This window comes from Oncorhynchus clarkii, chromosome 22 (assembly GCF_045791955.1).
Source record: "Oncorhynchus clarkii lewisi isolate Uvic-CL-2024 chromosome 22, UVic_Ocla_1.0, whole genome shotgun sequence".
Lineage (NCBI taxonomy): Eukaryota > Metazoa > Chordata > Actinopteri > Salmoniformes > Salmonidae > Oncorhynchus > Oncorhynchus clarkii.
The window spans coordinates 21,302,746-21,328,677 of NC_092168.1; the positions used below are offsets into that span (position 1 = coordinate 21,302,746).

General features: G+C 43.5%; 1 protein-coding gene and 2 pseudogenes across 1 annotated transcript; 1 reads left to right on the forward strand and 2 right to left on the reverse strand.

Moving 5' to 3' along the window:
- The first annotated feature begins 903 nt into the window (after positions 1 to 903).
- Positions 904 to 4,506, forward strand: LOC139380092 (rhodopsin kinase GRK1-like; annotated as a pseudogene).
- Positions 4,507 to 4,971: 465 nt separating this feature from the next.
- On the reverse strand, positions 4,972 to 7,948 carry LOC139380093 (protein-lysine methyltransferase METTL21C-like). Its single transcript, XM_071122553.1, has 6 exons — positions 7,873 to 7,948; positions 7,314 to 7,417; positions 6,768 to 6,942; positions 6,236 to 6,399; positions 5,954 to 6,071; positions 4,972 to 5,800 (listed from the first exon to the last, which is right to left on the reverse strand). Exons 1-6 carry the CDS (start codon positions 7,946 to 7,948, stop codon positions 5,403 to 5,405), a joined length of 1,035 nt encoding a protein of 344 aa, XP_070978654.1. The 3' UTR covers positions 4,972 to 5,402.
- Positions 7,949 to 14,170: 6,222 nt separating this feature from the next.
- Positions 14,171 to 16,942, reverse strand: LOC139380094 (fibrous sheath CABYR-binding protein-like; annotated as a pseudogene).
- Between the last annotated feature and the right edge of the window lie 8,990 nt (positions 16,943 to 25,932).

The window sequence follows — 25,932 nt, forward strand, 5'->3', positions numbered from 1 at the left end:
GCCATAAGACTCCTGAACACCTAATCAAATGGCTACCCAGACTATTTGCATTGTCCCCCCTCCCCCTTTTACACCACTGCTACTCATCTATGCATAGTCACTTTAATGACTTTACATGTACATATTGCCTCAACTAACCCGTGCCCCACACGTTGACTGTACCAGTACCCTGTATATAGTCTCGCTATTGTTATTTTACTGCTGCTCTTTAATTACTGTAATTTCTTATTCTTAGACATATATTTTTTTTAACTGCGTTGTTGGTTAGGGGCTCGTAAGTAAGCATTTCACTGTAAGGTTGTATTCGGCGCATGTGAATAATACAATTTTATTTTATTTGAATGTGTGAGCGATATGATGGAAGAATTGAGGGCTAGAGGGAGCCATAACCATGTTGCTGTCACCTGTCTAAACCTTTAATTTCCGAGGGCTAGGAGCCTTTCCGAAGGGTCCAGAGTTGTCCATTTTAGACTGCATGTCTCCCCCTATACTGTGCTGCACCACTGCTTCTTGTTCATTAGATAACAGGTGCTACTCCAGCCACAGTGACTGAATACATTATCAGCTTGGGCTCACTCTCAGCTTGTGGTATTAGGGAGTTAGTGGATAAAGGCATTACTGTCTGAAGGGTGTTGAGTCAGGTGTGTGTGTGTGTGAGAGAGACCGATAAAGCGCTCAGGAAGTATGCCTTGGGACATGAGGAGGATCTTCTTGTGTCCTGCTGAAGGCACTGATCTTTCTCCTTCCTGTCGCTCCCTCTGTTCATCTTACCCTTCTCTAATCCTCCCTTTCTCTAACACCTTTTACTCTCACATTTGAACTTCTTTATCTCACTCTTCTCACCCTATCTCTCCTTCACCATGCTCTCTGAGTGCTGCAGGCAGCCCCTCTCCCTCCATTGCCATGGATTTGGGCAGCCTGACCACGTAGGTTGAGTTGGCAACCACCATCAATGCCCGTGGCAGCTTCGATGGCTCAAACCTAGCGGCTTTGTCTGACAAGTACCCCACCTGCCTCAAGCTGCCCCACATCAGTGTGTGAGGGCATCCAGGAAACCCTGGACCTGGCCTTCTAGTCAGTCTGCGTGGAGCAGCCCATTGGCAAACGCTTCTTCCGCGTGTTCCTTGAGGCTGCTCCCGAATTCATGGTCCTTGCCGCCTGTGGCTGGTACGACTTAGCAGAAGGCTCAGACCGGGCCCAGAAGGCGTTCAGTATCGTCCAGCGCTACCTGGAGGCTCTACTGTCCCTTTCTGACTCCGGAGACGGTGAACCCCCTGCAGGGGCCTGGGGACGGCCTCTTTGCCCAAACACTGACCTCAGTACTGGGCTACCTCTAGGATGCTCCCTCCACCTTTTTCCTGGAAAGCATGTTCCTGAAGAGGTTCCTTCAGTGGAGGGGAGGTTCAGAGAGGTGTCTGCCTGTCAGATGAAGGCCACAGGGAATCTGTACGCCTGCATGAAGCTCAACAAGAAGAGGAAAGGCTATGAGGTGTGAGTGAGTGTCTTTGGTATGCTCCACCTGAACTGTAGTCTAGTCTCCTGATGTTTACTGTAGTTGTGGTCCCCAACCTTTTGAGTCAAGATCACTTATGCAGTCAAAAAAGCAAGCTGAGATCTACAGCTAAACATTTTTTTAACAAACTAATAAAAACAGTTTATGTAAGAATGAGGTTTGTGCAGTAGCCCTAATACCTTATCACAGCATATTGGCTATATGCCTGGCCTGAAGATATTGTTCTTCTATACAGACCATATTTCAAAACTCGAGCTTTGATGACAAAATAGATCAGTTGGTGCAGCACTTGCGAGGCAAAGCTGAGCATAAATTGAAATAATTTTCAAATTGTATTTTATTTTACTGGACTAATTACGTCTGATGGTCATGGTGCGTTCAAGACAACTGGGAACTCCAGGAAAAAAAGTTAAAATCATGTTAGTGAACTTCAGGTCGAAGCTCTAGAAAGATGCCGGAGTTTCTGATTTGGATGACTCCTCAAAACGATTTCCCCCAGTCGGATCTCATTTATTTCCGAGTTCCCAGTTGTCATTAATGCTCGGAAGTTGGAGATTTCCGAGTTTCCAGTTGTTTTGAACACGGCATTAGTCTCAACGGAGAGAGCAGCTGAGGTTACGCATCTCACGGGCCCTGCTCTCTCTTAGACTGACCAGAGAAAGGGGCCACAGTCTTCCACCTGATGGCGAAACTCAATTTGTACCGCATCTGCCTCAGGCACAAATTAATGTTGTTCCTACGACCAGAGCAAGTGAAATACTCCTCGATATTAAAGTAGACACAACGAGCTGGTAATACTAATAAAAACGCTTGGCTACTCATTCCTTGCAGTTGCAGCTCGAGTGGAAGTAGAGAGAAGTGCGTTTTGTAATAGTGTTGAATAGAACTTAGACATGAACTCACTCATAAAAACAGAAGATCTTTGCTGTATTTTTGACAGTCTCTCTTTGGTCATGGTTTTAAAACGTATTAAATCTCACGTAGGCTAGTATCAAACTTTGCTGTGGCCAGGGTCGTGGAAGCTGTAGGTACGGTGATTTGCGCTGTCTGATTGGCCAGCGCAGTAGCCGCAGTTCTCGTCCGTCAGGTAGGCTGAGTTCGTCTTTTCAGACACAATAAATGGTTCCAAATGGGAACACTGCTTCCCCTGTTCACAGGGCTTCCGAATCAAGAGCACCTACCAGCAACTCGGGGGGAAAAAAGGGTCAAGCCTTTGTGCCTTTTATCATTGGCTTTTCTACAGAAATGTTTGGTGATCGACTAGGAAGGAGTGCCTTGAAGGTTGTCCAGTCAATCGGTGACCACTGCTGTAGTTGATGTGTGTGAGAGAAGATACTATCTAAAGGGGGAACTTAGTTAATTAGAGCACAGTATGCTTCTGTAGACTATTCATGCTAGATCAGAATAGGATTGTAAACACAATGACTAATGACATGGAGGGTAGTGCTACAGTGTCTCTGCCTCTGTGACTGTTAGAACCCCCTTATCTGGAGTGGAAATGGTTATGTTCATGGAAGCAGTTTTGATGTAGGCTACAGTACCTGTTCTCCAGTAAGTGATGAGGAGATAATGGTCTTAATCACTTTAGCCTCTGTCTTGGCCCTCTGTATTATACATTGTCATGTTTGTCCCCCTCCTCTGCTTTAGGGGGCGATGGTGGAGAAGAGGATCCTTTCCAGGGTTCAGTCACTTCAACGTGTTGCTGGCCTAGAATACTCTGTCTGGTTATGACCATCATGAATGGAGGTGACCTGAAGTAAACGCATGCACAAAGCACATACCCACACACACTGCAGGAACTATCCTATTTGTTGTTTCTTGTAATAGATCTGTAACATGTTTGTTCTCGTACTGCCCCAGATACCACATCTACCTGATAGATGAGAACAACCCAGGGTTTGAGGAGCCCAGAACCTGTTTCTATTCTGCTCCGATCATCCAGGGCATGGAGCACCTCCACCAGAAGAGCATCCTCTACAGAGACCTCAAACCTGAGAACATCCTCCTGGATAATGAAGCTACACACTGAGATAGTTATGTACACACACACACACACACACGTTTGTGTGACGTGATGCTCTGTGATGCGATGTTGTCCTTGGGTAATGTGCGTATCTCTGACCTGGGTCTGGTGGTTGAACTAAAAGTGGACCAGACAAATAGCGAAGGCTATGCCGGAACTCCAGGTCAGTCTCACCTGCCCGACCTCATTATCTCACAATGGGTCTCACGTTTAGTGTCTCCAAGAAGCGCCACTCTGTCTCTTGTGACTGATCTTTAACCTTTGACCTCTGCCCCAAGGGTTTAATGGCCCCGGAGCTGCTGAAGGGGGAGAAGTATGACACCCCAGTAGACTATTTCGCTGTTTGAGTTCATGGCCGCCAAGAACCCGTTTAGGGAACAAGGGTAGAAGGTAACCCACTCTATCCTGCCTCCCTTTCATGTCTTAACTCTTTAAACTGATGAGTGTGAAGGCTAATCCGTTTAATTCAGAGGTCTCCAATTCTGGTCATGTTGTAAAGCCACTGGAGTCTGAAGGCTTTTGTTCCATCTCGCCACTATCACACCTGTTTATCATTCTTCATTCAAAGACAATGATTATTTGAGTCAGGTGTGTTAGTGCAGGGCTGGAACAAAATCCTGTACACCCAGTAGCTCTCTTGGTCCAGAGTTGGTTTATGACTTTAATGTAATGTCTTTAACCTGCAGTCGTCTTCTGGTCAGGTGGGATGAAAGAAGAGCTGAAGGAGCGTATCATGACTGGGACGGTGGTCTTCCAAGAGACATTCAGTGAGAACAGCAAGTCCATCTGCTCCGGGCTGCTGGAGAAACAGGTTGACCAGAGACTATGCTTCAAGACCGGCGCCTGTGACGAGATCAGGGCACACCCTATTGAAAACCTGTGTGGTGAGCTGAAGAGGAGAGTCCACAAGCGAGGACCAATGACTCTGAAGGATCTGAAGAGTTTCTGTATGGAGGAATGGAGGTCTTAATTCTGTCTTCTCAAACATTATAGGAGACTCAGAGCTGTTATTGTGCCAAAGGGAGGGTGCACAAAGTACTAAGTGCAGGGGTGCCAATAATTGTGACAAATTTTTTCATAAAATAATTATTTTATTTTCTTTGAAAATGTTTAACTCAAAGGATAGATTCATGTGATATTTTCAGTGTAAGATCAAGCTGATAAACAACAATTACATTTTTCACAGCCATTTTTGTTCATATTTACCTAGGATGCCAATAATTAACGAGGGCACTGTATATAAAAATGAGTGTTTAGCTTCTTATTAAACTAGTCTGTTTTCATATTTAGTGGAAAAGTGTTTGACCATTGTCGTATATGGAGGTGATACTGTCTTGTAGATTTTTGACACTAACTTTATACAGTAACTTTCAATATACATGTATCTGTGGTGATGCCAATGCAGACTATGGAGAAAGGAACACATTTTTCACACTGTATTGCAAAGCAAATTTATTAACAAAACATTTGTCACTATCAAATATATGAAGGAAAAAAAAAACTGGTAGATAAAATAGTTTTTCGAAAAGTCACATGGAGTTTCTGCATGACACATTGTAAATATAATGTAGCTCACAGGAATGTCACTGAAACACATAATCAGCTTTTGTTGTCTGTCTAATATGCTGATGAGGTGAATGTACCCATCCCGAGGATGACTTAGCACCACAGAATGGGCTCCAGGCAGTCCGTTCTCTGTAGTGAGCTCTTGTTTCATCCACGGTGGAGAACAACCTCCATCTCTTCTATTTCTCACCTCTTTTCCTTGAGTCTAGCTCCTATCCTCCCTGGTCTCTCCATCCCTCTTTCTCCTTAATTTCTCACTATCCCCTCCATGTCTATCCTCTCTCCCCCCTTTCCTCCCTCTCACTCCCGTGCAGTGGCCTTATAGATCCTCACGTCCCCCTCCTTCAGCTCTGTCAGTAGTGTCGTACTAAAACAACTCTCAAAGCTCTCCTTGAACCTCAGGTCTGACTGAAACCTCACCTTATTGGCCCACAGGAGCGTGGTGCCACTTGCTGGTCTGCAGAAGTGGCGCATGGTCGCCAGCAGCTCCTCCAGGTAGTCGTGGTGATACACCACATCGGCTGCCAGAACATAGTCGTAGCGACAGGAAGTGCAGGGGAAGTCTCTCTCGAGGTCTTGACCCCATGTGAGGGCCCTCACCTGGGGTGTGTAGCGGCAGCGGCTCTTGGAGTTACGAGAGAGGTTAAAGGTCAGGTTGGGAAGGATTTCGGGCAGGTCGGTGGCCGTTACCCAGGCTCCTGGAAAACAGGACACAAGGGAACAATCAGTCAGTCAATCAGTCCAATCAGTCTATCAAACCATGTTACCAACTGACAGACTCACCCAGTAGACTGGCCAGTGGCCACTATACAGTTAGGTAGACTGACTAAGAGACTGAAGGACAGACTCACCCAGTAGACTCGCCACAATAGACAGTAAGCCTGTGCCTGCCCCAATCTCCAGAACTGCTTTATCCAGGAGATTCACCTGCTGCCGGTTATTCTCCAGGAACTGACTTAGAGCTACCGCCTACACACACACAATCATCATCACTACGATCAACTATCGCACAATGATTGTTAGTAAATCCAGATCAGTCAATATGAATTAAGTGCACTGCATTTACATTTTTCCTTGTAAAAATAGGTTTCTATCATCATATTCCGCTGTCGGTGTGCATCTGTAGAACTCACCCCCGGCCAGATGAGGGCGCCGTAGGAGTCCAGAGACTCTCGGATGCAAATTTCATGACCAGCAATGAAGAAGGACTCTTTTCCCAGGGTGTAGTAAACACTGGGCTCCCAGACGTTCAGTCTGTCCAACGCCTCCCTGGCCATCTGCTTACGGTCAGACACCACTGTAGAGAACAGGACCACAATACAACCAGGAATTCTACACCACACTGGATGGCCAACATTTTAATAATCACTACTATAGTACACAGGGTCACAAAATAAGACTGACCATTACACACAACCACAGATCGAACAATGAGACAGATGTTTCACAGGATGTATAAATCTGAAGCATCCGGGTGGCATTTCCACTCACCACCAAATTTGGTGATGAGAGGAAGCCAATTGGCTGGCAGTGGGAGAAGTAGTAGTCATCAGCAAAGTCCGTGCTAGTAGCAAAAGTGTGAGTCTTAGTTTGCATTTTCTTCTATACTAGATCACAGTCACCATTCCTTACTGTTAAGGTTAGGAAACCACTGCTTGCCTTCACCTGCTGTTCCATGTTCCATTGTCTCTTCTTCCCTGTTCTCACCAGGCTCTCCATCTGTCCTTTCTTTCTTGGGAACCTCCTGGTCAGACTGTTTGGCTGTAGAGGAGGTCTCCATCGCCACCTTGTGCTTGGACTGGGCAATGGTGAGTCTCCCCTGGGTCTGGTTGTCTGGGTTCTGGCCCAGAGAAATACTTATTTATAACCAACCGTCAGCAGCATGCCACTCACGCTCTGAAAGGGAATACATCACCGACCTCCCTCAGCTCCACGCTCTTACAGTTTATCTTCTCCACACATACAATCACCAGACTTCACATCAAAATATTGTTCGCTAAGACGGTGTTTGTAAGTATCAGAATGGAGCATCATTAATACAAGTAAGTTATAATGTAACAAGGCTTTTACAGACACGTTAATCTCCACATACTAATGTCCAGGAGGCTTGCAGATTCGTAGACTCATGCTCCAGAGAAATTAATAAAGCTGAATGAAATTGAACAGAATGCGTGAGATAAGATGGGATGATGTATGATATGTAATACAGACCTGTGTGAGGTGGTGGTCTCTTTCTCTGTCTTTGTGACTGACCTTCTGCATCCTGTGTTTATAGCTGGCCAGCATCCCTTTAAATATGTCCCCAAAACACTGAGCTATAATTACGGAAGGGAGGGAACGTCAGACTAAGCTAGTATGATAGAGTGACAGTCAGAGAGAACGGGAGACAGATATGCTGCCTAAAGCCAGACCCCCACTTTGACTAAAGCCCTCTCCACTGTTCACTGATCCCACTGACATGGAGCCAAGTGAAGTCACCCTTTTCAGAGATGTTCATGTGTGTGTTCCACAGGAGGTTGATGGCACCTTAATTGGGGAGGACGTGATCACGGTATTGGCCGGAGCAGAATCAGTGGAATGGTATCAAATACATGGTTTCCAGGTGTTTGATGCCATTCTATTTGTACCGTTCCAGCCATTATTATGAGCCGTCCTTCCCTCAGCAGCCTCCACTGGTGTGTGTGTGTCCATGTTAGTGTAGAACCTAAGCGGAGGATAACTTTCTGCTAGTCTAAATGAAACAGCGGACTTGGCAACACAGTGCCCATACCAGGGAATGGCCAGGGCACTCTGGTTCGGAGGGCACAGCGGGAACTGGTGTCCGATATCAGAGGGTCACTCTTCATGTATATGTTGAGACTTCGTTGTTCTCACCTGTGTGCGTGTGTGTGCTTGCGTGTGCGTGTGGTTAGCTGTAATGAAATGAAATCCAGCAGTATCTTGCAACCCCCGTTCTGAATGTTTTAGAGCCTCTGCATTGCAATACCCTCCTCCACTGAGTTTGGAAAGCATGGTTTGATCCCATATCGACCATCTGCAGCCCGTTGAAACCAGACTTATGAGAGTATGACAATAATATGAGATATGGAGCAAGGGCACACTTAAGGCATGCCTGTCGTGGTTACTGCCTATGGCTCAGATTACACTATACACTTTGTGGAAGTCTTATGAAGTTAGTGTACTGTGACATTAGTTTGTGGGGTCAAGTATCACTGACCCGGACTTGACCCCCTCTGCTCCCTGTCAGCACTGACCAGGGAATGAGTTGGCTCTCCTCTCCTGTTTCTCTCACCACAATTGACTCACTCTCTCTCTCTCTCTGTCTCTGTCATTCATCTCCCCAGCCTGTATTCTCTCTCTTCCACCATCCCTCTCTCTCACCTGCACGGATAACGGCACACAGACTAGAGCCAGCTGACACTAACAGATGAGAGGATTTCTGAGTGTGTAAATCTATAAGCCAGGCTCGTTGTCATGTAAATGATATTGCTCAATATCAAAACACTCATACCAGTCTAAGCACAGGATCAGTCAAATAGTTTGATTTATGTTAGACAATAAGAGGGTTGTTTGTTTGGTGATTATGTACAGGAGAACAGAACAGCCTGTTTCAATGGCTTCCCTCTTTTATGAGCAGATTCCTCCAAAAATGGATCAGAGGATTCTGATTTCCTGTCACTCCGCTGGATAATAGCTGATCTGGAGAGGCTTGGAAAACCATGTGAGTTAATACCATTCCCAGTTGTATCCAAGAGAGACAGGTGAGTAGAATAGATCATGGGACTGTACTATGTGGGAGATGTAGTTGTAATTTTTATGATCAGGCTTGTTTGACTTACAGTAAACAGTTGGTTTGAGGTCAGTGAGACTATGGCAATGGATGTCTGGTGAACAGTTGAGAGGCTAGAGTATGCCAAATATGGATGGGCCTATAGCTCATGTAGTTTATGATTGAGCGTTGATGGAGTGGAGTCTAATCCAGCCTGTGTGTGTGTTAGTCAGGCAGGCTGCATGCTTATTCATTCTCATAGCCTCTGGAGAAACAGGTGTGTCTGGGCTTAAAGAGTGCACACACGTCCACAGTAGCAACAGCTGCAGAAGAAGTTTCATCTTAATGGAATACAAAAATACTGGTTTAATACAGAGGGACTGTTTCCCAGACATAGGAGAAAAAATAAATACATTTAAATATATTTAACGTCACATAAAATGTATTTCATTTCCCCGCCTTATCAATCTAAACACAATACCCCATAATGACAAAGCAATAACAAGCTATTCTAATTTTTTGGAAATGTGTATATATAAAAAAATGAAAAATCACTCTTACATACAGTTGAAGTCGGAAGTTTACATACAACTTAGCCAAATAAATTTAAACTCCGTTTTCCACAATTCCTGACATTTAATCCGAGTAAAAATCCCCTGTCTTAGGTCAGTTAGAATCACCACTTTATTTGAAGATGGTGAAATGTCAGAATAATAGTAGAGAGAGTGATTTATTTAAGCTTTTCTTTCTTTCATCACATTCCCAGTGGGTCAGAAGTTAACATACACTCAATTAGTATTTGGTAGCATTGCCTTTAAATTGTTTAACTTGGGTCAAATGTTTCAGATAGCCTTCATCAAGCTTCCCACAATAATTTGGGTGAATTTTGTCCTATTCCTCCTGACAGAGCTGGTGTAACTGAGTCAGGTTTGTAGGCCTCCTTGTTTACACTCGCTTTTTCAGTTCTGCCCACAAATTCTCTATAGGATGAGGTCAGGGCTTTGTGATGGCCACTCCAATACATTGACTTTGTTGTCCTTAAGCCATTTTGCCACAACTTTGGAAGTATGCTTGGGGTCATTGTCCATTTGGAAGACCCATTTACGACCAAGCTTTAACTCCCTTCTTGATGTCTTGAGATGTTGCCTCAATATATCCACATAATTTCCCCTCCTCATGACGCCATCTATTTTGTGTAGTGCACCAGTCCCTCCCTTAGCAAAGCACCCCCACAACATGATGCTGCCACCCCCGTGCTTCACAGTTGGGAGGGTGTTCTTCGGCTTGCAAGCATCCCCCTTTCTCCTCCAAACATAACGATGGTCATTATGGCCAAACAGTTCTATTTTTGTTTCATCAGACCAGAGGACATTTCTCAAAAAAGTACGATCTTTGTCCCCATGTGCAGTTGCAAACCGTAGTCTGTCTTTTTAATGGCGGTTTTGGAGCAGTGGCTTCTTCCTTGCTGAGCGGCCTTTCAGGTTATGTCGATATAGGACTCGTTCTACTGTGGATATAAATACTTTTGTACCTCTTTCCTCCAGCATCTTCACAAGATCCTTTGCTGTTGTTCTGGAATTTATTTGCACTTTTCGCACCAAAGTACTTTCATCTCTAGGAGACAGAACGCGTCTCCCTCCTGAGCGGTATGACGGCTGCGTGGTCCCCATGGTGTTTATCCTTGCGTACTATTGTTTGTACTATTGTTTGACTGACCTTCATGTCTTAAAGTAATGATGGACTGTTTTTGCCATAATAAGGACTTGGTCTTTTACCAAATAGGGCTATCTTCTGTATACCATCACTACGCATTAAGAAGGAAAGAAATCTTGCTATTTAACTTTTAACAAGACACACCTGTTAATTGAAATGTATTCCAGGTGACTACCTCATGAAGCTGGCTGAGAGAATGCCAACAGTGTGTAAAACTGTTATCAAGGCAAAAGGTGGCTACTTGTAGAATCTCAAATATAAAATATACTTTGATTTGTTTAACACTTTTTTGGTTACTACATGATTCCATATGTGTTATTTCATAGTTTTTAAGTCTTCACTATTATTCTACAAGGTAGAAAATAGTAAAAAAATAAAGGAAAACCCTGTAATGAGTAGGTGTGTCCAAACATTTGACTGGTACTTTATACACTGAACAAAAATATAAATGCAACATAAAGTAAAGTGTTGGTCACATGTTTCATGAGCTGAAATAAAAAATCCCAGAAATGTTCCATACAAAAAGCTTCCTTCTCTTAAATTTTGTGCACACATTTGTTTACATCCCTATTAGTGAGCATTTCTCCTTTGCAAAGATAATTCATTGCCACAGATGTCTCAAGTTTTGTGGGATCGTGCAATTTGCATGCTGACTGCAGGAATGCCCACCAGGGCTGTTTCCAGATAATTTAATGATAATTTCACTTCCATAAGCTGCCTCCAATGTTGTTTTAGAGAATTTGGCAGTACATCCAACTGGCCTCATAACCTCAGACCACGTGTAACCACGCCAGACCAGGACCTCCACATCCGGCATCTTCACTTGCTAGATCGTCTGAGACCAGCCACCCGGACAACTGATGAAACTGAGAAGTCTTTCTCTCTCTAGTAAAGCCCTTTTGTGGGGAAAAACGTATTCTGATTCGCTGGGCCTGGCTCCCCAGTGGGCGAGCCTATGCCTTCCCAGGCCCACCCATGGCTGCGCCCCTGCCCAGTCATGTAAAATCCATATATTAGAATGTAATGAATTTATTTAAATTGACTGATTGATTTCCTTATGTGAACTGTAACTCTGTAAAATGTTGAACTTGTTGCATGTCGTGTTTATATTTTTGTTTGGTATACATTTTAAATACATTCTGTAATATGTTTGAATGTATTAAACATGTATTAAATATATATTTTTGAAATGCATTATTTGGACAATTTTAAATATTTCACATGCATCCTAGAAAATGTATCAAGAGGAACCCTCTCTTTGATGGAATGCACACACTACAGTACGGCTTCGTGTTTTTATCAAACGTCTGTGGGTCAAAATGGCTATTGATTGTAAATGTTTTTATGTCTGCAAAATACAGCATTACAGTCATCAAGTGGAGAAAGGGTTCAACAGTATAACATTCTTCAGAGGAACACTGTTGAGTGACTGTGACTAACCTGTCCTGAATGTGTTTAATCTCCAGATATGATTGAATAAGGTTGCCATTTTCATGTAATGTGATGCAAAGCTGGTCTAGATTTCAACGCCAGTAATAGATTGGAGTTGTATTGTGAGGGCTGATCTCCTAAACCCTACCAAAGGCCCGGTTCCCGGTACATGAACAATGACCTTGTTTCTGATCATCACCCAAACAGGCCTCAATTGTCTCACAGTGAAAGGTTGCCTTTCTCAACCACTGGCTGGAATTAGACAGAGAGAGAAAGAGGGATGGAGGGGGAAAGAGAGCATGGGTGCCCATTTCAGTTTGTGTTTGTACGTGAGAGAATTTGTATTATGAGTTTGCATGTGATATCTCTGTGTGCGTGGTAATTAGTGAATCAAATGATTAAACAGGGTTGATTGTCACCTGAGAGCTGCTAATGCTGCCTCTTTCTCAGAAGCTCATTAACAGCCTCTGTAGTCCAATGGAAAATTAGTCACACTCATACACAACTATGTAGGAGTCCCAGCAGGCTTTATTTTGTGTGTGTGTGTGTGTGTGTGATTGAAAGGGTGCTAAGCTCCTCTAATTCTGATGGATATCTGTGGATGGGCGTACAGTAGTTCAGTCTATTCTCTCAACTTCTCAAAAACACTGGTACATATTCACACACAGATACACTATTTGCCATCCCAGTGGACAATGAGACAGAGTTAAAATACTAGAGCTGGATGTGTGCAGCCTTCGTCACCATGGGAGACTGTTGGCCCGGGAACTAACACTCGCTTGGACAGAGTGGCTCTTCCCTGATCCAACAGACGACATGCAGGAAACACTGGAATGTTTGGAATTGTGAGTCTGATGAAGAGAAAGCTGTATATGGGCCGTGTAGTGTATGGGTCTAATATGGGCTGAATGTGAGTCATATATGGGTCTAATATGGGTTGTATACACTGAGGGTACAAAACATTAGGAAAAGCTCCCTAATATTGAGTTGTACCACCTTTTCCTCTTAGAACAGTTTCAATTCATTGGGGCATGGACTCTAAAAGGTGTCGAAAGTGTTCCACAGGGTTGCTGGCTTATGTTGACTCCAATGCTTCCCACAGTTCTGTCAGGTTGGCTGGCCATCCTTTGGGTGGTGGACCATTCTTGATACACATGGGAAACTGTTAGTGTGAAAAACCCAGAAGCATTGCAGTTCTTGACACACTCAAACTGGTGCGCCTGGTACCTACTATCATACCCCGTTCAAAGGCACTTACATATTTTGTCTTGCCCATCCCTTCACCCTCTGAATGGCACACATACACAATTCATGTCTCAAGGCTTCAAATTCCTTCTTTAACCTGTCCCCTCCCTTTCATCTACACTGATTGAAGTGGACTTAACAGGTGACATCAATAGGGGTTCATAGCTTTCACCTGGTCAGTCTATGTCATGGAAAGAGCAATGTTTTGTACACTCAGTGTATGTGCTGTGTAGTGTATGGGTTGTATGTTGTCAGTAAACAGTGCTCAGCCAAAGCTCCCCCAGACTGCCCTTTGCTATGACCCTAAAGCTCAGCTATAATGGAGTCATATCAAAAAGGAGACCAATGAGCAAAACCCATACTAGAGAAGTTAGTCGTACTATTTACATAATTAATTAGTCACTTATATAACCTTTACACTAACATATGAACATAGTTCTCCTGTCTTCAAAATCTAACAAGTGCCTTCCTGTAGCCCTAAGTAAAACAAATAAATAATATTTTTGAAATAACATCTTACAGTGTGAATGCAGTGACATGTTTAAGAATGGCTTTCACCAAGTCAGGGAACTGAATCCCAAGTTGCTCAAACTAGAAATTTCCTGAGATTCAGAGTGGAACTGACAGTTGAGAGGCCATAGGTTCAAGAGGGGCCACAGGTTCAAAGTGCAAGTGTCTACTAGGGGCAACTTTGTCCTACTCCGTTTCTAGACAGGGTAAGTGGAGATGAACACTTGTAGATCACAGTATTGAACTTCCCTTTTCCTGAACAGCAAACAAACAAATGAATAATAGCAGAAGAACAAAGTATTATTTAATTGTATACGTCATTATACTGTCCATAGCTATCCTTCCATTCCCCATACGCAATAATATATTTTCAAGAAAACACTGCATGATTAGTTGGCTTTCAGTCATACGTACCAACTACCAAAAGCTCCAGACAGTCCTCCACTGACTCTTCAGGCAGCCAATCCTCAGGGCAGTGGGCACCAGTCTGACAGAGCAAAGAATAGAAAATAGTGTCTACACAAATATGAAGAAAAAAAAACAGGATGCGCACAAACACTCACGTCCAGGTAGTGTAGCCCTCACACCCAGGAGTGTGTGTATTCCCAATTCTGCTGAAGCATTAGGTCCATGACCTGTCTGTGGATGGTCTGACTGGTGATAGATGCCAGGTGGCCACGAGGGAAGTTAGCCTGGCAGTAGAACTGCAGAGGAGCAGAGAAAACACTGATTAAATGTTTACATGTTTGTTGAATTAGAGATGGTGAATGATTCAAAAAGAGACAAGCTGGAGAGATTGAGAAAACTAAATACAACATGAAACAGGAGGAATGAGTTTCCACTCACCTCTGCACTAGCAGCATTTTTTGTGCCTCTAAAGAATTAGTAGCATTTACCCTCTAGGACCACATTACTGCAGGAGCTCCTCCCTATGGTAGAAAGCAGAATTGCAACATGATTTTACATGTAGTGTGTGGACCTCCCCCCCTCCCACCCCTCTAACCTGTGGGTTCAATTCGGGCCATGTTCTTCATTAGCCCCCCCCCCCCCCCCTTCCCTATTTAAAGACCGCCTCTGAGGGCTCTGGCTCCACCACTATATACCCTGCTCCGTCCATCATGGGGCCCTCGCCATGCTTGGCTGATCCATGAGAGGCCTCTCTCTTACTCGAAAGCCCTCCACCAATAGCAAACTCTCTTCCCAAAGAGGCGTCTCCCCTTCTAAAGCAGTTGTTCCCAAACTGTAGGGCGAGGGTCCACCCCCACCCCAAAAAGTGTTTTTGTTAATTATTTTTTAAAGGAACTCAATCTTACTCTTGAAAGTTGTAATAGTAGAATGCACAAGATGCAATTTCGAAATTGGGCAGTGCATCATCAGTTCCTCTTGCCACGTTAGTCATCACATACCTTAGAGGGCTATTTCTATTTTGTTTTTTTAGCCAATAAATATTGTCATTTTTTAGTCACTTGAATATCACATGAATACATATTAGACATGACAAAATTATATAGAATTGCAAGAAAATTTGCTATAAACATGCAAAATTCTCTCCATCAAAAAGAGAGGTGTGAACAGTTTGTGCCATGAACAGTGCTTTTGCCTATAGAAATAGACATGGCACGTGGGCGCACGCGCAAGGGGGGGATGTTCCCCAATGCTGGAAAGGGGGACCCGGGTGAAAAAGTTTGAGAACCCTTGTTCTAGTGGATCCATCTCCATCATTGGTTATTCTACCGTCACAGCCTTAGTCTGTCCCTTGATAATGCTGAGTGAAAGGCACCTCCCTCATTCCAGGTTCCAGCTCCATGATGGGTTTCTCAGTCAGCAAGTACTCCCCCTCTATCTTAAGCCCCATGTCTTGCATCAGTTCCATCACATCCTCTCCAAAGGCTATCTCCCTAATCCCAGGCTCCAGCTCCATGATTTGGTTGTTCCGCCATTAAATACTCATCGTCTTCCTCCAAACCAGGCCCCTCCCCTAGCAATGGCTCCAGTTCTGACATTGGCTCATCTTCCAGATCAAACTGATACATAATCTCTGGAGCCATCTTGTTGTCATCCATAGGCCTGCCTCTTCTCCCATACTCTTAAATCAGACCGTCCTCTGGTAGTGTTTTTTAAATATCTTTTTTTACCTTTATTTAACTAGGCAAGTCAGTTAAGGACAAATTCTTATTTTCAATGACGGTCTAGGAACAGTGGGTTAACTGCCTGTTCAGGGGCAGAACGACAGATTTGTACCTTGTCAGCTCTATCCACTAGGCTACCCTGCCGCCCCAAATGGTTCCAACTCCATGATTGGCTCTTCAGCCATCACATATTCACCCTTCATAAGAGGGCCCTTCTCTTGTTGTGTTAGCCCCTTGTCCATTGCAAGTGCCATCTCCACCTCTGGCTCCATTTCTAATTCAGCTGCCATTTATACCCTTATATCCATCTGTACTTCTGGTTTCTCCATCTCTGGCTCCTCCATTGCCATCTTTGGTTCTTCCATCTCTAGTTTTCCCATCTCCATCTCTGGTTTTTCATATCTAACCCCTGCTCTGGATCTTGTATCTTCTTCGTCTCTACTTCTTCCATCTCTAGTTCCCCCATCTCTGGATCTTCCATCTCCATCCTCAGTAGGTCCCCCTCCATCTCAGCCTCCATCTCCTGCTCAGGCTGAGCCTCCTCTGCTGACAGGGCTCACAGGGATACGTTATTCTGGTTTCTCCTGCTTGACAAGGCTCACAGGGCTCAGTTCTTCTGGTTTCCCTTGCCCATCAGGTTTCACAAGGCTCAGTTCTTCTAGTTTCTCCTGCTCAACAGGGCTCAGTTCCACTAGATCCTCCTGGGTCTCCAGCCCCACAGTGTCTTCTGTCTCTGGTTTCTCCTGTACCACTGGCATCCATTCAGTTGGCTTTTCATGACTTACTGGAATCACCTGCACATCCAGGCTGGGATCCCCTAGATTCTCCTGCACTGGAAGGCTCAGTTCTTCTGGTTTCTCCTGCACTGGATGGTTCAGTTCAGCAGGTTTCAGCTGGATTCTTCTCACAATTGCCTCAGGGTTCCAGCCAGCCGGTTTTTGCTCTGCAGTGGGGCCTTGTCTGGCTAGGGGAAAATGGTCAGCCTCCACCACGTGTCCCTGCACTGGGATCACAGTCAAGCCCCTAAAATACATCAGTAACATTTTGTGTCCCTTTGATGGTTTAAGTCGATATTGTGCACCAGTATTTGCCAGCAGCATACAACTCTGCATACCACTGGTGGCTTGCTTCTGAAGCTAAGCAGGGTTGGTCCTGGTCAGTTCCTGGCTGGGAGACCAGATGCTGCTGGAAGTGGTGTTGGAGGGCCAGTAGGAGGCACTCTTTCCTCTGGTCTAAAAAAATATCCCAATGCCCCAGGGCAGTGATTGGGGACACTGCCCTGTGTAGGGTGCAGTCTTTCGGCTGTGACGTTAAATGGGTGTCCTGACTCTCTGAGGTCATTAAAGAGCCCATGGCACTTATCATAAGAGTAGGGGTGTTAACCCTGGTGTCCTGGCTAAACTCCCAATTTGGCCCTCAAACCATCATGGCCACCTAATAATCCCCAGTTTACAATTGGCTCATTAATCCCCCTCCTTTCCCTGTAACTATTCCCCGGGTCATTGCTGCTAATCAGAACGTGTTCTCAGTCACTTTACCTGGTAAAATAATGGATAAATAAAATAAAGAAGCCGTTATATTAAAGGAAGTGCCCTTTAATATAGACCACATGGAAAACTCTATAAATCAGATTGAGAAAAGAAAAAAAACTCATGTTTTTCTGACTTCAACCCAGTTATGTGAACTGAACTCTTGTTTAAATATGGTGAAACTCTAACTTTTTAAATAATTTTTTCAAAAGAAACATTGAACATAATAATCATAGAGTAAAAGCAGGTGGGCTGGTTATACTCTTTTTGGAGATTTGTTTCATGGTGGAAAACTGATCATGTAGAGCAAAACAACCCTTATAGGCTAGAAATTCTTTAACAAATGTTTTAACAATATATTCAACTGCCCCTCCCTGTTGCACACAAGCTTGCATCCCCCCTGTCACAAGTGGATTTATGGCTGATTTAAGATAAAAACCACAACCCTGTTCCTTCAATGGCATTTTATTGGCACTTACTATAGACTTTTTGGGGGTTTTACCCCTTAAGACGAGAAAACTTGTTTTTATTATGTTAAACATATGCTCTTTATTGCCAGAATGTAAAGAATGGGTGAAATTAATATTTTCATTCTGAATTCTCTATTCGTGGAAATTCAGCTACAAATGTAGCACTGGCGTACTACTACAGTGCCTTGCGAAAGTATTCGGCCCCCTTGAACTTTGCGACCTTTTGCCACATTTCAGGCTTCAAACATAAATATATAAAACAATTTTTTTTGTGAAGAATCAACAACAAGTGGGAAACAATCATGAAGTGGAACGACATTTATTGGATATTTCAAACTTTTTTAACAAATCAAAAACTGAAAAATTGTGCGTGCAAAATTATTCAGCCCCTTTACTTTCAGTGCAGCAAACTCTCTCCAGAAGTTAATTGAGGATCTCTGAATGATCCAATGTTGACCTAAATGACTAATGATGATAAATACAATCCACCTGTGTGTAATCAAGTCTCCGTATAAATGCACCTGCACTGTGATAGTCTCAGAGGTCCGTTAAAAGCGCAGAGAGCATCATGAAGAACAAGGAACACACCAGGCAGGTCCGAGATACTGTTGTGAAGAAGTTTAAAGCCGGATTTGGATACAAAAAGATTTCCCAAGCTTTAAACATCCCAAGGAGCACTGTGCAAGCGATAATATTGAAATGGAAGGAGTATCAGACCACTGCAAATCTACCAAGACCTGGCCGTCCCTCTAAACTTTCAGCTCATACAAGGAGAAGACTGATCAGAGATGCAGCCAAGAGGCCCATGATCACTCTGGATGAACTGCAGAGATCTACAGCTGAGGTGGGAGACTCTGTCCATAGGACAACAATCAGTCGTATATTGCACAAATCTGGCCTTTATGGAAGAGTGGCAAGAAGAAAGCCATTTCTTAAAGATATCCATAAAAAGTGTTGTTTAAAGTTTGCCACAAGCCACCTGGGAGACACACCAAACATGTGGAAGAAGGTGCTCTGGTCAGATGAAACCAAAATTGAACTTTTTGGCAACAATGCAAAACGTTATGTTTGGCGTAAAAGCAACACAGCTCATCACCCTGAACACACCATCCCCACTGTCAAACATGGTGGTGGCAGCATCATGGTTTGGGCCTGCTTTTCTTCAGCAGGGACAGGGAAGATGGTTCAAATTGATGGGAAGATGGATGGAGCCAAATACAGGACCATTCTGGAAGAAAACCTGATGGAGTCTGCAAAAGACCTGAGACTGGGACGGAGATTTGTCTTCCAACAAGACAATGATCCAAAACATAAAGCAAAATCTACAATGGAATGGTTCAAAAATAAACATAGGTGTTAGAATGGCCAAGTCAAAGTCCAGACCTGAATCCAATCGAGAATCTGTGGAAAGAACTGAAAACTGCTGTTCACAAATGCTCTCCATCCAACCTCACTGAGCTCGAGCTGTTTTGCAAGGAGGAATGGGAAAAAATGTCAGTCTCTCGATGTGCAAAACTGATAGAGACATACCCCAAGCGACTTACAGCTGTAATCGCAGCAAAAGGTGGCGCTACAAAGTATTAACTTAAGGGGGCTGAATAATTTTGCACGCCCTATTTTTCAGTTTTTGATTTGTTAAAAAAGTTTGAAATATCCAATAAATGTTGTTCCACTACATGATTGTGTCCCACTTGTTGTTGATTCTTCACAAAAAAATACAGTTTTATATCTTTATGTTTGAAGCCTGAAATGTGGCGAAAGGTCGCAAAGTTCAAGGGGGCCGAATACTTTCGCAAGGCACTGTATTTAAGTGATAATGTCCGATTAACTGGTGTTTGGAGGATATATTGGCAGGGGTTGCTACCCCAACAGGCTGGTCGTTCGTTCGTTCTATTGGTTCGGTTGCCAGACACGCGACCCAGTCCTTCAGTCTTTATGTTCTGTATCTACAGACGTTCGTTCTAAATGTTCCATTGCCATACTTGCTAGCTAGCCAACTACGGCTAATTTAAAGTCATGTCAACGTCAAAAATAATAACAGTGGCCGCATTTGCATTTGTTTAAGCTGTTTTCTCGTGACATTTATTTGTACACATCCATAACAAGGAGCTAATGAGGCGTGATTTCGCCTGGCATAGAAAATGTGCTCTCTCGTCAGGACACTGTTGTTCAGAGGAGCTAGCTAACAACACAGCTAACACAATAACTTCAAACACTGAAGCTGTGAAGACTGCAAACTAGCTGCACTTCGTTTCACCTTTTTTCTTTGTATATATCCATAAAAAAATTATGCCAGCTGATTCATGATTTCGACTGGCTGAGAAACGCTGTCTGTCTCATCCTGACTCACGACCCCTACACGTTCATTACTACGAGACAGCTGGAGATTGAATTTGAATATTGAAACAATGTTGCAAATGTCGGAGAGACAGACAGCAAGGTTTATACAAATCTCCTCTTTTGAAAACTAAATGTTAGTCTAAAATAAATATGAGATAATGTATCGATGCTTTTTATAGTGGAGATCAAGTTTATAATTTGCCTGACTGGGCTGATGAGACAGTGGATTGCGCAGTCAGATGGAACAGAGTACATGTTTTATTTTATTTAACAAGGAAAGTCAGTTAAGAACAAATTCTTATTTACAATGACAGTTTACACTGCCCACTAACCCGGACAAAGCTGGGACAATTGCCCTCCAGGCAAGCTTCAATGCCATACAACTCTCCTTCGGTGGCCTCCAATTGCTCTTAAATACAATTAAAACTAAATGCATGCTCTTCAACCGATCGATCGCTGCCTGCACCTGCCCGCCTGTCCAACATCACTACTCTGGACAACTCTGACTTAGAATACGTGGACGTGGTGTCTGGTTAGACTGTAAACTCTCCTTCCAGACCCACATCAAACATCTCCAATCCAAAGTTAAATCTAGAATTGGCTTCCTATTTCCCAACACAGCATCCTTCACTCATGCTGCCAAACATACCCTTGTAAAACTGACCATCCTACCAATCCTCGACTTCGGCGATGTCATTTACAAAATAGCCTCCAATACCCTACTCAACAAATTGGATGCAGTCTATAACAGTGCAATCCGTTTTGTCACCAAAGCCCCATATACTACCCACCATTGCGACCTGTACGCTCTTGTTGGCTGGCCCTCGCTTCATACTCGTCGCCAAACCGACTGGCTCCATGTCATCTACAAGACCCTGCTAGGTAAAGTCCCCCTTATCTCAGCTCACTGGTCACCATAGCATCACCCACCTGTAGCACGCACTCCAGCAGGTATCTCTCTCTGGTCACCCCCAAAACCAATTATTTCTTTGGCTGCGTCTCCTTCTAGTTCTCTGCTGCAAATGACTGGAACGAACTACAACAATCTCTGAAACTGGAAACACTTATCTCCCTCACTAGCTTTAAGCACCAGCTGTCAGAGCAGCTCACAGATTACTGCACCTGTACATAGCCCACCTATAATTTAGCCCAAACAACTACCTCTTTCCCTACTGTATTTATTTTATTTATTTATTTTGCTCCTTTGCACCCCATTATTTTTATTTCTACTTTGCACATTCTTCCACTGCAAATCCACCATTCCAGTGTTTTACTTGCTATATTGTATTTACTTTGCCACCATGGCCTTTTTTTTGCCTTTACCTCCCTTATCTCACCTCATTTGCTCACATCGTATATAGACTTGTTTCTACTGTATTATTGACTGTATGTTTGTTTTACTCCATGTGTAACTGTGTCGTTGTGTGTCGAACTGCTTTGCAGGCTTAACAATAGCAAGACCAGAGTCTTCATATCCATCTAGACAGGGGACAAATAACACTTAGAAACACAGAGTAAGCAATTTGAAGGATTTGGTATGCAAATTTGTTTCCCTCCATTAGTTTAGTAGGATATATTACGTTACTTTATGAATGGAATAACAGTCGTACAAGATCATATAAATTAGAGGATCTATAGTATCATACGCCTTACCTGGTTGTACAATATCATACTAATTGTATAAATGTAGCTTCTGTAACGTTCGTCGTCTTCCTCTGATGAGGAGTAAGAGAGATCAGACCAATACGCAGCGTGGTAAGTGTCCATTTTAATAAGATAAACTGAACACTACAAAAATACAAAATAACAAAGTGACGGCATAACACGGTGCCTGCCCGGTCCCCCTCTCTCCACGGTAAGCACGGGGAGTTAGCGCAGGTCTCCTACCTGACTTCGCCACACTCCCCGTGTGCCCCCGCGCCTCCTCATAACGCCACCTCTCGGCTTTCGCTGCCTCCAGCTCTGCCTTGGGGAGGTGATATTCTCCCGGCTGTACCCAGGGTCCCTTTCCGTCCAGAATCTCCTCCCATGTCCAGGAGTCCTGAGATCACTGCTGCTGCTGCTGCTGCCCGTTACGACGCTGCTTGGTCCGTTGGTGGTGGGTGTTTCTGTACCGTTCGTCGTCTTCCTCTGATGAGGAGTAAGAGAGGTCGGACCAATACACAGTGTGGTAAGTGTCCATTTTAATAAGACAAAATGAACACTACAAAAATACAAAATAACAAAGTGAAACAAACGAAACGGTCCCCGTGTGGTAACAAACACGGAAAATAACAAAAATAGCAAAGAGAAACAACCAAAAACAGTTCTGGCTGGTGCAGACACACAACAGAAAACAATCACCCACAAAACACAATAGAAAACCGGCTACCTAAATATGGTTCTCAATCAGGGACAACGATAGACAGCTGCCTCTGATTGAGAACCATACCAGGCCAAACATAGAAATAGCAAATCATAGAAAAACTAACATAGACAACCCACCCAACTCACGCCCTGACCATACTAAAACAAAGACATAACAAAAGAACTAAGGTCAGAACATGACATTATCATACATTTTGCAGGAGGTATAGTATTATACGTCTTTCTCTGAGGCCAGGCTGCTTTTTTCATTGTAATGACAAAGTTTAGGAGAATTTACATAAAATGTTAGAAGAAGGATTAGCTCAACTGCTACAGTTGTCCCTGAAGAGATTCAAACATGCAACCCTTGGATTGCTAGGCGACCGACCTCCCTACATTCGTTTATGTCTAAAGTAACAAGACCATTAGTGTATATCATATGTCTTGGAGGTGCGTAAATATACGTATAACATCCCTCATATCACTCAGCCTGAACTGAACAAATCAACAACCTTGCTCTTTGTGAAGAAAAAAAGTATAATTTCATGCTTTGTTGTTATTGCCTTACCTGTGAATGTAGTCAAGGTAACGGCTCCAATTGTCTGCTTTGTGATGTGTGTCTCTGTATGATCTTGTTTTGAGCTCTCCTGGCCCTATAAAGAGCTGGTCCTTTATTACCACCCTCCCCTAAATCCCCCCTCCACTCCTATCATGTGCAGGTAAATTCCTAAACACATTTGTCCTCTATCTCAGTATCTCTTCAGCAGCCCTCTATTTTTCTCCCTCTGCTTCCTGGTTTCCCAGACTGTACAGTAAAAAAACAGTATCCCTATCTCAATATGTAATAATTATCATGTTATACATCAACAACAGTCGCTGGCAGACTCTTTGTAACAGCGCATTTTGGTCACGTGTGTGGGGCCTTGCAGAATGAGTCTATAAAATGTACCTAAAATGAAATAGTAAATGCAGATCCTGCTTGTCACAGAGGCAGATGTATAACACCAGGCTACAGAATGGCAATTTAACTGTAAAGTGGTCATTGTTTTGTAATCCTGCAATTGTCAATTTCCTTTTGGTATTTTGAATGTGATTAAAGATTTAATGACAATGGACTTAGCCAAACCTGTTTTCTGAAATGGAAATATATGTCAGACAGAAGTACAGTATTGGTTAGTATGATCCAATCCCACTAGGGATCAACCTCCTGATTCAGGTCACTACACAACAGCCGGACACTTGTCCAGTGTCTGATAGGACACTGGACAAGAGACTGAGGTCCAGTCTTAAAACAACCCAGTAGTCCCTCCCCTTCAGTGTTTATTAGTTTAGTTTACAGATCATTTAGCTCCTAAAGAAATTGCTAGCAAAAACAAGGAATTATGCTGCATGTATATCTTTATAAATCAGCCTGTCATTAATCTATCTATCACGTTTTGTTTCGTGAGCTTTGATCTGCTACTTTATTTATTGCAGCTTTACATTTTGTAATCAGTCTCTTATCCATTTTAGTGGCCTTACAAGAAAAGGTAGTAAATATGGTAAAAATACTGGTATAGCTGTTGATTAATGTTTCCCTCTGGTCAGAGGGAATGGTTGTGGGTAATGGCGATGGGGTTTCCTGTCAACCCCTCCATCATGTGTGTGTGTGTGTTGAGCTAACAGCAGCAGGGTCCTCTCTCAACACAGCAGCTGCACAGACAGTGGCTTGGAAACAGGTGCCACAGCAGTGTGTGTGTGTGAATGCACCTACATGTTAAATGTATAACTAACTGTATGTACTTGTCTGTGCGAATGTGAGTGGTGAGACACATAATACCCATGATCTAGGGGAGCAGAGACACAGTAGCCCATCCAGCTGTCCCTCTCTGATCCCCTGTGTGTGTGTGTGTGTGTGTGTGTGTGTGTGTGTGTGTGTGTGTGTGTGTGTGTGTGTGTGTGTGTGTGTGTGCGTGTGCGTGTGCGTGTATGTGTGTGTGGAGCCTATTGACCTCCCCAAAGCCACCTCTGTCTATAGGACAGAACAATGGCAGTGTGTTTTCTTGACTCCATCTGTGTGTGTGAATGCGCCAGCAGAGGAGGTTGGTGGCATGTTCATTTGGGAGGACGGGCTTGTGGTATTGGCAGTAGAAGAATTTGTGGAATGGTATCAAACACATGTTTTCCGTGTGGTTGATGTCATTCCATTTGCGCCGTTCCGGCCATTATTAAGAACCATCTGCAACTCGGCAGCCTCCTGTAATGTCCAGTGACTGTCACGACTTCCGCCGAAGTTGGTCCCTCTCCTTGTTCGGGCGGCATTCGGCGATTGACGTCACCGACCTTCTAGCCATCGCAGATCCACTTTTAATTTTCCATTGGTTTTGTCTTGTCTTCCATCACACCTGGTTCCAATTCCATCAATAACATGTTGTGTATTTAACCCTCTGTTCCCCCCCATGTCCTTGTCCGTAATTGTTTGTTGTAGTGGTTATGCGCGGTATGCTGGTATGTACCGCGTTTTGTTTGAGCCATTTATTTTATTGTTCTGTTGATGGTGGTTTCTGGTTATTAAACACAACTGGTGTAAATCAGTTTCTGCTCTGCTGTGCCTGACTTCTCTGCCGCCAGTAGCATCGCATTACAGCGACTGTCAAACCAACACCTTAACTGTTACGCCAAGAGGTCCAAACCCCCCACCTAGACCTTGGTTCAAGTCCCGGTCGGGGCTACACCTGAATTCGCTACAATATACTTGATTGATTTCATTGACTCTTTTTTTCATTGACTCCTTTAACTGCCCCTAATGGACACATTTCTAGCTACAACTTCCGAGTCCGTTGGAGAGCATCAGCTTGAGTAAAGTGAGGTGTAGTAGAATTACTGATCTACAAATAGCATTCCCTGCCAAATAATAGTTTTTGTGCGAAGAACATTCTCAGAGCTACCCTGGGAGTCTACCCTGGGTCAGGCCTCCCCCGCCAAACACATGCACAACCAGACATTGATTGGTTGATTGGAGTCAGCTTGTCTCAATTAAATAACATTTCCTAGGATGTTCTACCTGCAGCAACACTAGTGGATAATGCTGGAACTACCGGTAAAAGAAAAGTGGCTCAAAAAGTACCTAAAAAGCATGGCCCTACTTATAACAACCACACATTTTTAAATAACATAAAAATATCTACATTTGCAAAAACAGTGCTGTAGCCTAGATTGTACGATGAGCATAAACAGAAATATGAATGTTATCACAACTTAGAACTTGTTACTTCAACAAACAACAAAGTACACCTTTGTCACAAATTTATAGAGAAAAGATGTTTGCTACAAATTGGTAGAAAATTACAAATTGATCATCACTATTTT

Excerpts from the sequence above, each read along its gene's own strand:
- LOC139380093 (XM_071122553.1), bottom strand. The coding sequence starts at position 7,948 with ATGAAGAGTGACCCTCTGATATCGGACACCAGTTCCCGCTGTGCCCTC. Across the intron at positions 7,418-7,872 it reads AGTGCCCTGGCCATTCCCTG|CTCAGTGTTTTGGGGACATA; the intron begins GTATGGGCACTG and ends CCGTAATTATAG. Across the intron at positions 6,400-6,767 it reads AATGGAACATGGAACAGCAG|TGGTGTCTGACCGTAAGCAG; the intron begins GTGAAGGCAAGC and ends TGTTCTCTACAG.